The sequence below is a fragment of the Sceloporus undulatus genome, chromosome 4 (assembly GCF_019175285.1).
Source record: "Sceloporus undulatus isolate JIND9_A2432 ecotype Alabama chromosome 4, SceUnd_v1.1, whole genome shotgun sequence".
Lineage (NCBI taxonomy): Eukaryota > Metazoa > Chordata > Lepidosauria > Squamata > Phrynosomatidae > Sceloporus > Sceloporus undulatus.
This window is the reverse complement of record NC_056525.1, coordinates 190294482-190310617: the sequence shown is the minus strand read 5'-3', so window position 1 is coordinate 190310617 and position 16136 is coordinate 190294482. Positions and strand designations below refer to the sequence as shown.

Here is a 16136-nt window from a genome sequence, read left to right as displayed (position 1 = left end):
AAATTTCAATTAGTTCAAAGCATGGCAGCTAGATTGGTTACTGGTCCATCTAGGAGTGATCATAGTACAGCAATGTTCTCCTAACTGCCAGTTAGTTTCTGGGCAAAGTAGAAAGTGTTGGTTATTTCCATTAAAGCTCTGCATGGTTTGTATCCAGGTTACATGCAGGATCACCTTCCTCCATATAATTTGTCCTGGGCACTCAAGTCCTCTGTGGGACATATGCTCTAGTCAGTCAGGACTAGGTTGGCAACTGTCACCCAGAGGACTTTTTCTTCATCAGCTCCTAGACTTTGGAAGAGATTTGAAAGCTGAATGGCAAGGCCTCAGGGTGGGAGGATTGCTAATTAAATAGACACACATCCACAACACATTTCCTCCCACCTTGAGGCCTTGCCGTTCAACAACAGATCAACAAGCAGATTAACATATAAATTACTTCCTCCCAACCAAGGGTCACACAAGTATATTTCTTCTTCGTGGTCTCTGCGAATCATACAAATGGGTTGTACTGCGCCTGCGCAGTGCCTTCGGAACTTCTGGAATCACTAGGCAAAGTACACTTTGCAACATGTTGAAACTTTTTGGCGGTAACCCCGCCCATCCCCTATAAAACCTCGGTTCCCGCTCTTTTCCCCAGTTCCTTTTTTCCGCCGCGTTAGCTGCCAGTAGGAACTTCGCTCTCTGTCTTTTTGGAATCACTGTGAAAATCGACTCGGACCGTTTTTGACTCTGCTTTGGATTGCCCCTAAACTGATTTGGCTTAGACCCTGGACTGTTTTTTGACTTCGCGTTTGTCTCTCCGTCGACTTTTCTTCCTCGCTTGTTGCCAACCGGACCGCTTGACTTCGCTCTTTGGATCATGCCATCGGTGGCTTTTAAAAAGTGCTCCGTGCGTGGGGGTAAGATTCCCGGCCAGGATCCCCATTCAGCCTGCCTGTTTTGCTTGGGGGAGACTCACGTCCCGGCCTCTTGCGCTTTGTGCAAGTCCCTCACCCCCCAGGCGAGGAAAAATCGGGAGACCAGACTAAAGGCCGCGATCTACTCTAAGGTCTTTACCGCGGGGGCGATGTCTTCTGCAGGAGCCTCGTCGTCTACCGCGACTCCCCTGCCCACCCTCGCTGAGGTCCCGACTCAATCGCCAACGACCCGCCCTGTCGATGCCCCAACTGGACTCCAAGGCCCGTCCGAAGAGGCCTCCCGGCCCCCGAAGAAAGACAAGAAGGACAAGCATAAGAAGGCCTCCAAAGAGGGCCGGGCTGTCGAAAAGGATTCGAGCGCCCATAAGGGCGCAGTACAACCCATTTGTATGTATTCGCAGATGACCACTCGAAGAAACACAGTTACAGGTAGTCAACCTGTCCATATCCCACACACTTCCATGCCACCACCCTCTGAAGATGCCAGCCACAGATACAGTCAAAACGTCAGGAATCAATTCTTCCAGAACGCTGCCACATAGCCCCCCCCCCCAAAAAAAAACACAAAACTATCTTTAGAGGAGATTTTGGAGAGGTACAGAAAAGTACAATGGGAAAGAATCATCTTGCTTCTATATTCTGTTGTGATGCCAGCAGAAGTCTAGCATTAGATCCTGACTGCATTCTACTGCTGTGCTGTAAGAAGCTCAAGGCAGAGCTCTTTTAAATTAAATTTCTTTTGGATGTAAACACACTGGAGTTGTATGGTGTCTTTATAATACTTGCTTTACGTACACATATTCATGTGGAGTACAATAGAAGCAAACAGAATTCTTTTAGTGAACAACATACTATTTTGTTTATGGACGATGTTAGCCAACAGATATTATTAACAAGTGAAATCAGTGCTGGGTTCTCTTTTCTTTTCTTTCCCAGTTCAAAGGCTGTGAATTTAGGGGGCTTAACATTGATGGCTTTCCCTACTCATTTATCTTAACACTGACATCACTGGTGTTAGAAGAGGTCCACTTGGTAACTTGGCATCATTTTTAATCTTTCATGTCAGAATGAAGAGCAGGAATCACTGCAGGCATTTTGATTTGGCTTTGTTTCACGATGTGATTCTGAAGCAAAGTTAGAGGTAATATTTGTTCCTATCCTTGCTTTTTCACATTATGTAGTATTCCTGGTGTTTTTAAATGCCAGACATGACCTAACTGTATTTTTACATTGAAATTTAAGGAGATCACAGAATTATTCATAAGAGTCCAGAGAAAGTGATACACTTGGTCTTAATTAGACAAATTGCCTATATGTTCTTAGTGTTTTGCCTAATTAAAAAATTGCATCCAGAAAGGTATATTTAAGTGATAAACAATCAATACATAGAAAAACAGTTTTTAAATAAAGTTGAAATGAAATCATTAGTAGAAAATATATGCTATTTCTTTATATAAATGATTTCATCGAGTGCTCTATGTTTATCAGTAGTGTTGCAAGGCCTGACCTAGAAACCTAGGATTCTAGATAATGTAAACTGAATGTTTTAAAAAGCTGTTCCTCCCCAGTATCAGTATATCATGACGCATACTAGATGTCAATGATATCTATTCTGGAACAGCCATTTTAAGAATGAAGGGGAAGAACTAGATATTTGAGCAACTAGTGGGCAAAACAGACCGCCTCTTTGAGCCAGCTTTAGGGCAGTGTCTGAGCGCAGCATTTAGATGCCGCATGCTCCAACGATGCCCCGAAGCCAGTGTCACGCTGACCACATGGGTGGTGGCTTTCCAGTATTCCAACGGCACACTGCAGGAGTGTTGCAAAGCCTTCACGGTGGCAGAAAAGCTAGCTTTTTGCCAGCTCAAAAAAGAACAGCAGTTTGATGCTTCTTTTTGTACTGGCCAAAAGCCTGGTATGGGATCGCGGCTTGCAGTTGCCGTGGCCCCAACCCAATGTTCAAAGGAGTGGTGTCCAGCAGCCCACTTCGAGCGGTCTTTTTCATCCCTAAGATAACAAAATGTCACTTTCATGCATATTTATTTACATCTAGTTTATTGTGCTAATGCCACCACCACAGAAATATCAAAAGCACACTAGTCTTGTATGGCAGTGATGACTTACACCAAAGATAATGGATTGGTATCACATGATACCATGAACAAATGTAACTCTCAGAACTATTTTATCTAGCTCCATGTGCCCCTGCCATTTTTCAGGGCAGATATGGCTTTAAAATTGCTGAAACTTTTACTTGCATAAAAAGTACCAATAAATCTCCAGATGTATTTAACATAAAATTTATGATGTTTCTGTGTTATATGTTCCAAGTATCCATGTTGTTGTTTGTCCCTAATTACTATTGGGGCACTAAACCCAAAGAGCAACATTGATCTTGGCAGGGTACCATAGGAAGAAAGTTCAGTGTTTCTGGCAGATTTGTATTGTTATTGGTACAGTAAGCAATAGGGGTTATTTACAGTCTCCCTTCCTTCCTATAGATGGCAGCAAGATCTCAGCTGCTTTTGATACATGCAAGGATTGGTGAGAAATTTGTTCAGATTATATTTCAGGATGAATTTGTACTTCCTGAACCTAAATATAGAGTAGAACACGTTTAGGACATTTGAAAAGTACATGCAAAAAAGAGTGTAGTTTGAAAAATGTACACATACCACTTTTGTATGCAAACCGATCCAATAACACGTTTGAGACTAAGTGAAAGAAAGAAGTATTCCATCTCAGATCTCAGAACAGCAGTCCCTGATCAAAACAACTACAAAGGAAGGTTGGAAAGAGAAATAGTAGAATTGGAAAGTACAGTGGGCTCTTGGTATCTGCTGGGGTTTGTTTCCAAGACACACACACACCCCTCTTTGTGGATACCAAAATCAGCAGATGCTCAATTCCCATTACATGCAATGGTTAGAAATGGTGCCTCTTACATAAAATGACAAATCAATGTTTCCTTTTTGAAATTTATATCTATATTATACTATTTTCAAGTCATATCAAATTAATGAAAAATTAGATATGAATACTGTATATAAACTATAGGTTGACCTCATGTATAACTTGATGGCAGGTTTGGGGGCCAAAAGAATGGATTTTGCCATGGCCCGTGGATAAGTCGAGGATAAGACTTTGAGGCTTCAAGTGAAACTTCAGTGTATGTACTGTATGTGTACATGCAGCAACAGGGACTCTAATTGAGTATTTTTGCTTCAGCGTTACAGCCTTGGTTTCAGAGCAGTGCGGATGCAAGAGGGACTGTTTGTTTAACGGCAGTCAGTCACCCAGGACTGTTTCAAGAGAGAAAGAAACTGCACTCCTGACTGCATGGGAAATCTGAAAGAGCTGCTATCACATTACTGTACAGACCCGTAAATAAGTCAACCTGGGATTTTGGGATCAATTTTCGGGCATAAATTTTTCAACTTATAGACAAGTATATATGGTAGATTGATTTAGATAAAGACAATTTAAATTCATTATTTCAAACAACAAGGGCTTCTTAATCAAAATGTAAATTTAAAAATCCATTTCTTCTTAATACTACTATTCATACAAATTGGTTTCTAGCACGTATAATTAGAGTAGTGAGGCTGGGACATTTGCAAATATCTTAGTTTGTTCCTAGGCATAGAATAAAAGTAAGTGTCACCCTGACAGACAGTGTTAGTGGATGGCCCCTGTGGTGGCTTGACATTATCAGCTTGTAATATAATTAGCTGTTATGTTGTTTGATGGTTTATATTGTCTTCTCATTACAGAAATAACCAGATTTTCATAAAGTAATCATAACTTCTGTTTCAAAACATATTTAGATTAAATTTTAAAAAGGTTATTTTGTTGAAAGATGCTAACTATAGCTGATTTTCAAAAATATATTTTAAGTCTTTTACCAAATAGTTTTAATGGATTTTTATGTACTGTACTTTGCACTGGGATAAAATAGAACATTGTGGCACCAATCATCTTTTCGTAGCATGATGATATTCTACACTGGGAAAGATGCTCTGGTAGCTATTCAGTCTTTGTGTGTGTTCCTTGGGAAGGGGGAAATAACAGGTTTCTGTCACTGCATGCAGCCTGCTTGATTTATGCCTTCTGTGCTTGCATAATATGGGGTCAGTGATTGAAGATGAGCAGTGGTGAAGCTGCCAAGAATGTGATGAGACAATTTGTTAATGTTGCTATTCACCTCTTTTTTCTACAGTGCACCCACATCATATGCAGCTTTCAGATTATGCTGAAAGCTGCGTGACAAACAGGAAATGATGCGCGTATCCGTAGCGCACTGCACTATGTGCACAAGCCCCATTATTTTCAATGAGGCTCAATCATATGTGGAATTTGCCTTATACGGGAGGGTTCGAAACGGATCCCCCGCGTAAAGCAAGGGCACATTGTAGTTAAAAACATAAATGTTAAACAAGTAATTCTTACTTATTTTCTTTCTCGTTTGGTCTTTTGAGTACATGGGACCACAAAGATGTTATACTAATATAATCCTATTGCCTCAGGGATATTAAATGGTTCTGTCATATTGGAATAAGGCTTGTTCATGTGCATAGTCAATACTTCTGCCTAGCGCATTAAGAGCTAGTTTATAAATGCATGTTCTCCAGTGGCTTGTGGAACCCTTCAGAACTAGCTTTCAGGCAGTTTCAATGGGTATGGAGTGAGGATGGAAAGAAAATTCCATCTTGTTAATATTGCTATGCAGTTCAACATGTATTTTAAGCCACCTATTGTATTTCTGTTCTAAGAAAAAAACACGATTACAGTGGGCCCTTGTTATACGCTGGAATTTGGTTCCAAAATCCCCCATGGATAACAAAATCCATGGATGCTTAAGTCCCATTAAATATAATGACATAACAAAATGGTGTCCCTTAAAAAATGGAAAATCAAGGTTTGATATTTGAAATTTATACTTTTTTAAAAACATTTTCAAACCATGGATGCTTGAATCTGTGTATAAAAAATCTGTGTATAAGAAGGGCGGACTACATTTATTGTCTCATTTGTCTTAGTATTTATATTATTATTTTTTTAGGTCTCTGGATATTTCATAACAGCTAAAAATAAGTGCACGTCAAGTTTGGATAGTGCTGGCAGCCTGGAACTAACTACTGTGATTTCAGTTTAGGTAATGTTTATTTTTTTTCTTGTTTTCCTCACTGATAAGGCTTGTATTTTGCTTTAATCTGGGAGTTACTTCCATTGAACTCAGGAAGCCTTTTTTTCCCTGAGAAGACACATATAAGATAAACTTCAGCATTTCAGATTTAAAATGGGACATATGTGACTGAGCAACATCAAAATATGGTCAAGATGGCAATGATTATTAAGGAGGGGAAACACCCAAGGCTCAAAAGTTTGTTTTTGTTTAGGCCTACTGAGAAAGACAAGATTTTCTCCTCTTCTCCCTTTTCCTTACCCCCCTGCTGCGTTGATTAAATGAAAACTACTTTTGCATTTTGAACTGAGGTTGCAGGAACTGAAATAGGCTGAGGGGAAAGTGAGGGAAGAGAGATAAAATGCAAAATTTTAAAAACTACTGAAAAAGTGATTTCACAAAGGATTAATCAGGATGGTCCTGGCCAAATTAGGACAGTTGGAGGGTATAAGACTGAACTGTTCTAAACTGATCTCAGTTTAGAAACAGAATTCAGCAATATAGTGTAGAAATAGAAGAATCTCATAATGTTTATATTTTTAGAGGCAGGATTAAAGAAAATAAATATCTCAGTTTAGGAATACAATGTGGATGTGCTTATGCTGAAGCCGTGCGATAAAAGCAGCAATGGCGTGCACACCGCGGCGCATGCACAAGCCCCATTGTTTTCAACGGTGCTCGAACATACACAGTATTTCCCTTACACAAGGGGGTCCAAAATGGATTCCCGCATAAGGGAAGGGCTGATTGTAGCTACATAAATAAATGAGTAAATCAATTGTGCTAGGAGTGGTCAACTATCATGAGGCCAGAGGCCAGTTTTCTTGTTCGACAAGTGCTCAAAAGCTACAATTTTTTGTTCTGATTATTTTTGGTTTTAAAAAAACATTAAAATTACCTACATTATCACTACATGTTATATGAAATTAATTAAAATTCATCTTCAAGAATTACAAAAATAATTTAAATTCTCACTTATTATTAACAATAAAGTTTTCCAGCTTACACTTGGTTATTTTTAAATTAATATTTATATCTAAAGCACCGTAAATGTTTTAATTGACTTCAATATATTAACTATTGATAGTGAACTAAAAGGAAATAAATTGACCGTGATAGTGATTATCCCATTGGCAACTATGTATTTAGGTTTTCACCACTGACTGTTCTACTTTTAGTGGTTTGTCACCAAATATCAGATATAAAAAAAATTCTGGAAGTACTGAGACACTGAAAAGAGGGGTGTGTGGACCATACTTGCTTACTCTGATATATGCTTATAATACTGCTGAACTGGTTGATGTTATTTCATTATTTACCTCTTCAACACATATTTTGTAGAAAGGCTAAATTATCTACATTTATCTACATTTATTTATTTTTATTTAATATATAAAATAATATATTGGCTATCCCAAATAGTTTCTGTGCCGAAAGTACTAGAGTAAAACTACTCAGAACTGATGATATGGTTCAGATGTAATGCTAAACTGTGATTTCTATTATATGTATATTTTTCAAGATTATGTCCTCCCACTTCTTGTTCTCTAGCACAGCTGGAAACTACACAAACAATTGAAACTAAATAAATTGAGATCAGAGATTTAAAACTTTATTTTTGGTCCACTCGAGAATAGGTCAATTGAATCAAATTAAATCAAATCTCATATAAATTCCATTGGGTTCACTGAGTTAATTCACATTGAGACAAACAATTGGATTTAGTCTTCATCTTTTTCATGAACTATTAAAATGTAAAACAATCAATTCTGCCTATCTAAAACTTTCAGGTTGGGGTAATATCACAAAGATGGCCAGTCAGTAGTGATTCTCCCCCCCCCCCCCCATGGATTTTTCCCTTCCCGGTGTTATCTAATAAAATGAATTGTGGTATCACAATTATCTGTGCATTCTAGTTTTATTTGTCGATACCCTGAAACACTTTAATTTTTAAATATTTGTGAAAAATCTGATATAGTTTAATGGTGCTGATGAATCTAAATAAATTCAACAATCACCTTCTACTGTATGTTAAGACATGTAGTTTGTTCACGTCTTGTATGCGGATAGTTACTTTTGTTTCTTTTTGTTTCTTTCTTTCTTGGCAGATCCATAATGAGCACACTGATGCAAGATAAAGTTAGTGAACAACTATAAAATGCCCAGATTTGGGTCAGCAAAAGTAGTTCAGATTCAAAATTCTGACAGCGATAGCACCATGGTGGAGAAACCAACTGGAAGAAAGGTATAAAGAGAAATGTGATGAAGATATTTATAGTGTAGCTAGGCTAATTCATGGAATCATGTGACATGCCTGCCTGAAAAAAATTATATAGTGTATGAAAATATAGTATATTGTGGTCCCAAACAGAACTGTAGGAGGAATTTGCTAAAATAATTATTTTCCTGGTCTAATGAGCTTCTGTCCAGTGTTTTGAGTCCTTATAAACTGATGGAAATACTATGTCTTACAGCATTTCATCACTTTATGTCTAATAGCTGTTCAGATTATCTGTTTGAAAGGGTTTGATGTTGATGAAGACTAGATTTGAGCTGCATTAAATTGTATTTTCTGAAATTTAGATGGATTCTTTGTAGATGGTGTATTCTTTTCAGTAAAATTCATTGCATTACATGACATATTTACTTCATTCTTTCAGTAAGATTTTAATGAGAGATGTTAACTGGTAAAATAGGCATTAATAGATGTAATCAGTTTCACTTATATTTAACTATATTTTGATATTATCGAAAGATAAAGGTATCAAGGAAGTTAGTCAATTTAGAACTTAGTAAACAAGTATTGACAAGTTGATTTTGAAGAAGGCTGCTTTGCAGCTGCTTTTTAGAGCCTTATCACAGAGTAGTGGCTTTCTCTGTGTCTTACCACATGCTTCAGTTCAGGAGACAGTTGTAAAAGTGTGTCTTTTGTCAAACAGATTTTTCCAGTTAGAAAGAAGATGTGCTTTTATAGCCCTCTCCTGCAGGAAGAGAATTGAAGCATTACTAGGGTTGCCATTTCACGGTGGTGGGCGGGACTTTCCTGCCCCCTGGGGGGCGTGCCCGGTCCCGTCCCGCCCCCGGGTGGCGGCCCAACTCTGAGCTCCCAGGGCTGCTGCCTGCCTTCTATAGAGTGCTGCCTGTGAAACATGCCTGGAGCAGCAGTAGGAGGACTGAAACCAGCAGGGGCGGGGTCTGCTGCACTGCCCTGCCTCTATTGGCCAGCCCTCTGCTTCCTTATTTGGGCATGCTCCAAATTCCAAGCGGAGAGGGCTTTGCAGGCAAGTTGCTTTTTGTTCTTCCCCTCTTTCTCTTTCCCCTCCTTCTCTTCTTATTATTGTTCCGTTTTTTTTCCTTCTCCTCCTCTTCCCCTCCTCTTCCTCCTCTCCTTTTTCTTCCTTTCTTCCCCCTCCTCATCTTCTTTTTCTCTTTCTTCCTCTCTCTAAGCCCCCCTCCTCTTCTTCTCAGGGGTCCAGGGCTTCTCAAGGCTTTGCCCCCATTAGAATAGAAAAAAGGATTTGGATCTGTCCCATAAATCCCTCCTAAGTTGAGACATACCTGGGAAAAAGAGGGGGTGAGGGTTTTGGGCGGGTTGGAGGGGGCAAGGAAAAGGAGGAAGGGGGGAATTGCTAAGAAGGCTTGGAAGTGGGAAATGTAGTTTGCAATGGCACAAGGGTCTGCCTGTGATCTTGCAAATGCTATGCCTGCTTGGGAGTGGGAAGTGTTCTTGTAGAATTGGGGGGGGGTGTTTGGCCAGAAAGAGAAGTACATTTCAGCCTTCTGTCTAGGAATAATGTCAAAATGTCCTCCATTTTGATCATGCCTAAGAAACATGCATTTATATTAACATTTTAAAAAAAGTATCAATTTTTTCATGTGTCCTCCATTTTTTAAAAAAATGTGTCCTACATTTGAAAATGTTGCCCTACATTTGTCCTACATTTGTCCCAGTTTGGAGGTCCTGCCTTATGGGAACCCTAAGCATTACAACTTTTTGCAGCAAGGCCTAGAGAAAACCACTACTCTCTGGCTTCATTTCTACTTGTGATAAGGCTTTTAGCTGTACTTGCTGTCCTTTGCTTTTCATGGACTTATCAAAGGGCTAGCCTTCAAATTAAGAAAGGTGAGGCAGCTACAAAGGGAATTGGAACCTAAACAGGAGTTAGATTGTTTTCCCTCGATCATTTTTTCCCATAGCAAAACATCATGATTGTAATATAAAAGAAATAGGATTAAAAGATAATGCAAAGAAAACAGTTCTTGATTTCTGTGGAGAGACAGTTTAATCTGCTCTCATCAGACTGGCTCACCAAAGCACTGTTCATCACTAATTGCTATCTGCACTGAAAACAGGAAGCGATGAAATGCATTGATAGAGCAATATTATACACATCTATTATTGGTAATCTTATACAGAACTTATGTCTGAGTAAATATTAAAGTGTCCTGCCATAGTGGAGTTCGCTGCCAGATAGTATAGCTCGTTATGATTTTTGGCATTGTAGTTTTTAAAAATCCTGTTCTCAACTCACTAAAAGCTGTGGTGCTGCAGCACTAAAAAATTAATTGTTGGAACAACCTATTTTCTGGTTATACTACTAAAACAAGTCCAGTCAGCCCTCCACTTTCGCAGAGGTTAGGAGATCCCATCCCACCCCCCCACCCCGAAAATTGGAAAAACCTTGCATATCTATGCGCTTCCCCAAATACACAGCCACTGGTGGCTGATCGTTCCCTCACCCTACCTCTTCTCTGGCCAAAACCCCCAGTGCCAGTCTCCTGTATTTATAGACAGAAGTAGCAGTTGCAGCCTCTGCAACCACCAGATAAATGGAGAGACTCCCATTTCTCACAACAGTATAACATAGAGAAGGGTTCTTTAACCCCATAGGTAAAATTCTTTGGCCCTAATAGGATTTTTGTCATCTTCTGACCCATCTCCAAGATGTGGTATCAGATGGGGACTAAACAGGCCTTCCCTGCTTCCCTGCCAGCAGCCCCAGAGCCAAACTCCTGGTTTTACCAGAATCTTTATTCTTTCCTCTTATTACTGCCAGAAGCCTCAGCACCCCTTCTTTTATATGGGATGTGCTGAAGGATCCTGGTAAAACTGAGAAGCTGGCACTGCAGCTGCTGGCAGGGAAGAGGGGAAGGAGAACAAAGGGATAGGGAGGATGATCTGGTGGTTGCAGCAGCTGCTATTGCTACTCCTTTTCACTTTAACTCCTTTAACTTGGCTAGTTCTTTCCTAAATTGGCAAGGGAAAGTTTCTGTGTTGCTGGGGAGGGAAGAGGATAATTTATCACTGTGGTCCTCAATAGGACCGATCCAGCTCATCAGGAGTAAAGGGGAACCCAGAGAACCATAACATGGTGTCAGAACCATAACATATTTTTTATTTCCAGAAATGTTCTGTGCCACTAAAGTGATCATCTTTGAAAGTGGAGCCAGCCCCAAATGAGAACCACATAACACAGTGGAGGAAATCTCAAGAACAAAGCCCTATTCCCTTCTTGCCTCCACCTTGGGTGAAGCTTAAAACAGATCCTTTCTAAGAGTAGTTGAACCGCTGAACAAGTGCACTCTGTAGATAGGTGTTGCGTAAATACTGCAACATTGTATTGTGGGTCCCACTTGTGTAGTTGTACTACATTGTTGTAACTGTCACTGAAGTATATGTGTACATGATATGATACTGTGGGCCCTCCAGGTCTGTGAATTCCACCAAGTGTGCATCCATCATCCCATGTTATTAAATTGTGATAATGTAAATGCAAACACCTTGAAGCATCCATTTAATAATATGGGACTTGAACATCCGGGAGGTTTTGTATCCACATGGCACCCTGGAATCAAATCTGCATGGATACAGTTGGGCCCACTGTACATTACTCATGTCTTGTTAAAGTACAGGTGGATTGATCCTTCAGCCTACCTAGAATGATAGTTCACCTCTCATCTATCAACCTCTCATTTTCAGCCTCAGAGTTTAGTGGTAGGCTTTTACTGTTTAGTTGAAACGTTCTAGTCTAGGGCTGCTGGGTTGCCAATTGTTGTACATGATTTCAATTTCAATTCAATAAGCATTTTGGACTTAGTATATATGTGGGTATATACTTCTTCCATCTAAGGTAAAAAAAGAGCATATTGGTTTGTGACAAGTTGGATGCAATTTTCCTAGGATCAGAGGCATCACTGGGGGTTCAGGGGCCATGCCAGGTGACACCCTAAGGTGAGGTGACATCGCTGCTCCCCAGACAGCTGCCTTTTAGCAGAAACAAGCTGTTGTGCTTGCATGCATCCCTTTAAAATGCTGAAAAGATAGTGTGAGTGGTCTGAGGCTCAGTAGAACGAGAAAGCAGAAGCCCCAGATTTTAACAATATTTTCAATTTTAATTTTTTTTCTTTAAAAACATCACATCTTATAAAATTTTCACTTTAACCACGTGAAACTATATACATGTAAATATATTTATGCTGTGTGCATAATATTGTAATTTAAAGATATACCTTTGATTTTGTTGTTTATATCACAACTATTACTATTACATTCCATGATATATGGCAATTACAATTTATGAATAACATTCATACAATAACTTTACTAAGGATTCTCTATGGGAGGGTGACACTATGAGTTACTGCACTGGGTGACACTAATCCTAGTGACACCACTGCCTGGTACTGAAGCTCTTTCATGTCCATTCATGACTCAAATAGTTTGGATTCAATTCATGATTAGAGTAGTATTTCATATATGCTCAGAGGTTTCAACATACATAGTGGAACCATTCTTTTGGGAGCAGTTCGGGAATTCATGGCAATCATACGTCTGTTCCAGTAGGTATTTGACCTTCATCATTCAACAGGGTGAACTTTAGATCTAGTTTTCTGTGTTGAGTGGAATTGTGGTGATCTAGGTATGTAGAACTTTCTGTACATCTGTTGCTATCACTACCTCATAGAGTTGCAACTTACTCAGGTTTACTTTAAAAAACCAGCTTTGTTTTAACCTCTGTGTTTAAAATCTGTGTGCAGTTCAAATTTAGAACTGTGCTTATTTTATTTAATGTGACCATTTTAACGGCTTTTGCTACTGTTCATTTCATAGCAGTGATTTTCATAAGCTAAACTAAGCTTTAAAAAAATTTACAGAGTGCAAATTACATTTCATCTGTGCTGTAATCCCTACATACTATTTCTACAATTTTCAACTTGGTAAACATCTTAGATGTTTGGAACACTGGATCCTTCCCTGCTAAATTGTTTTGGCGATTGGATGTGCATCTATCCATGATGTCCCAGCATCCCAAATATGAAGAAGATGGCTTTCTACTACTTCAGTGGACAGCTGTCACATTCAAAGTACTTCTGCATTTGGCAGGTGCTTCAAATGAAGCAATATGAGATTACCAATAAATTTGTACAAAAGCCTTCCAGGAAAACAGCAATATCCTCTATGCTCTTAAATAATGTTTCAGATGCCCTTTTCTGAGTTAGTAGTCTTATAAAAAATTGCAGGACTTAGGTACTTCAGAGAACCACCCTGCAACACTAGACAACAGAGAGCTTGCTAAGCTGGAAGGGATGTTGCTGGTTAAGCACCACATAACATGCCAGCCTATCAAGTCATTTTCTCCCAAAGTCTAGACTAAAGTAGAATGGGGTAGGAGGGTCAGGGCATGATAGGAATAGTGAGATGAAAAAACCAATTATGGGAAGAAGTGTTTTGGCCATTTCTTAAATAGATGGTTAAATTGAGAATATCTGCCCAGTTAACCCTTTCTTGGCTAAAATAGTGGGTTGTCTAGTTTGAGAAATGAGTGAGAGCTAAACCGTTATCCAACAAGCTAGTGTATTTCTTTATTTCTAACTCTCTCTCTCTCTCTCTCTCTGTCTCTGTGTGTGTGTGTGTGTGTGTGTGTGTGTGTAGAAAGCTAGTATTGTCTTTACATGAAAGTGCATTTGTAATTTATATTGTGAAGCAAGCTTTAACTTTATACCTACTGAGATGTAGGGCAGGAAAGAAGCAAACAGTTTTCTAGAGTGTCTGATTGGTATAACTGAAGAATACCTCCATGCTTATTTGAACTGATTCATTACTTCCCCCTAATTTTTGCTTCTGAGTTCAGTAAAATATATAAATATGTACTGACTGCACTTGACTTCTTTTGTGCCTAGTCTTCTTTTTTCATTAAAAATGTGATTTTCTATGGCTTTCAACATTTCTGCTCTTACTCTAGGTTAGTTTTGTACAGTGTCAATTACTTTGCTTTATTTTCTTCCTAAAGTGTGGAAAAACCAGAGAATGCTAGCTTCTTTAGCATTCTATTACTACAGTGCTCTATATTTACAGGGAATCTCTTGTAAAACCTAGTAATCCTAAATCACTGTAATCTGAGAAACAGATTAGAGGCAAAACTCTGCTATTGGACAGTTGAGTTTTTTCTGTAGAATATGTTTATTTTTATTTTTAAAAATCACTGTTAGTAGTTTTACGTAAACATTGTACTTATAACATAGTATACTTTCTGTTTACATCAGAGCAAGGACAAGATTGCCTCCTACAGCAAAACTGCAAAAGTGGATAGGAGTGATGTGGGAAAGGAGATGAAAGAAAAGTCTTCCATGAAACGTAAACTTCAATTTAATGTTAGCCCATCCAGAAATGAAGATCGAAATTCAGACACAGGTAGAGCCCTTTTTATTTTATTTTTCTCTGTCATACCTTTGACTAGTTTGTTATAGTGATCTGTCACAAAAAAAGCAAAGTAATAGTGAAATGCTTGCTTATATGCCATTCATCAGTCATAAATAGAGCAAGCAAATTGTCTTACATTGTCAGGGACCTACTAAACAATTTCAGGCTTTATAGTTCTTAGCTAGTCTTCCTGGTTCACATGGACTTTATGGTCAATCTATATAATACCTGATCACAGTGTCCTATGTAGAGGCATCTGCCATTGCTTTTATAATTTAAGCACTTAAATACATTTTGTAATCATTCCCATACATGATCTGTGATCAGAAAAAGAGAACCAAATGAGCAAAAACTACAGACAGATATTTTGACATAAATTAATTACTATATGAATACAAAGGGCACAATTCACACACATCATTAACATCTGTGTATTCCATTGATGTAAATGAAACTTACACACAAGCTTAAACCTCTCAACTGTAGTCATTGGGATTTAATCGTGCTCAGAGATTTCTTTGACTACTGAAAGATTTTGCATTGCGCTACAAAAATCATGCAAATAACAATGCCAATTATTCTGAACTTTAAAAAAAAAATCAGTGCTTTTTTAGATTTTGACCAACTCCCTGCCCATGAGCTATTAAAGAACCATCTTTGATTATTAAGTTCATGGCCTAATTTTTTGGCTGAAATATTATTATGAACTTTGTTTTGTTGTGTCTTTGATCAGTATCTTAATAAAATATGTAGAACTCAGTACAGCCTCCGTATATTTACAAAACATTGTTGAAAGGCATTTGATCCCTTGTTGACTGACTAGCTGCTCACATGAGATGGTACTACACAATAGTATGGATCTTCCAAATCACTTTTGTGTGAGATTATAATTCACAATTAAGAAATTTCATTCAAAGGATTCATCTGTATGATTATTCCATCATCTCACCATTGCATATTTAACACTGCCTAGAGCATGTTGTGGAAGTACTATATGTGGAAGCTGCTGAGAGAATCATGAGAATTAGTAACATGGTATTTACCATGTCTGTTTTCTCTCTTGAAAACACCTTCATCGACAGGTTGTCTATAAGGACAACCAGTATGGTTTTAACCAGCTCAGAAAGCAAGTACTTTGGTAAGTTTATAAACATTTAGCATCCAGAAAGACTTGGAACTGAGACAACACTATAAATATCATCACCTGAGAACAACACTAGGGACTGGCCACCAGGTATTCTGGTTGTTGGGATCAAATGAAAGCTTTTCCAGAAAAGATTCAAACAAGCCCTTAGAGGCACCAAGGAAGTATCCACTGTTTCTCCATCCA

The 16136-nt window shown here is 38.6% G+C and overlaps 1 protein-coding gene across 6 annotated transcripts in view; it reads left to right on the top strand.

The window, feature by feature from the left end:
- The window catches only part of ANKRD12 (ankyrin repeat domain 12), a 74278-nt gene that overhangs the window by 22459 nt on the left and 35683 nt on the right, over positions 1-16136 (top strand). For 3 of the 6 annotated variants that reach the window (XM_042463095.1, XM_042463096.1, XM_042463094.1), the window contains exons 2-4: positions 5983-6075; positions 8214-8350; positions 14650-14797. In XM_042463095.1, coding sequence (XP_042319029.1) covers positions 8264-8350; positions 14650-14797 — 235 coding nt within the window. In that variant the 5' untranslated portion in view covers positions 5983-6075; positions 8214-8263. Of the gene's footprint in view, positions 1-5982; positions 6076-8213; positions 8351-12946; positions 13026-14649; positions 14798-16136 lie in introns of all 6 variants that reach the window. The other 3 variants (XM_042463099.1, XM_042463098.1, XM_042463097.1) reach the window with 2 other exon arrangements.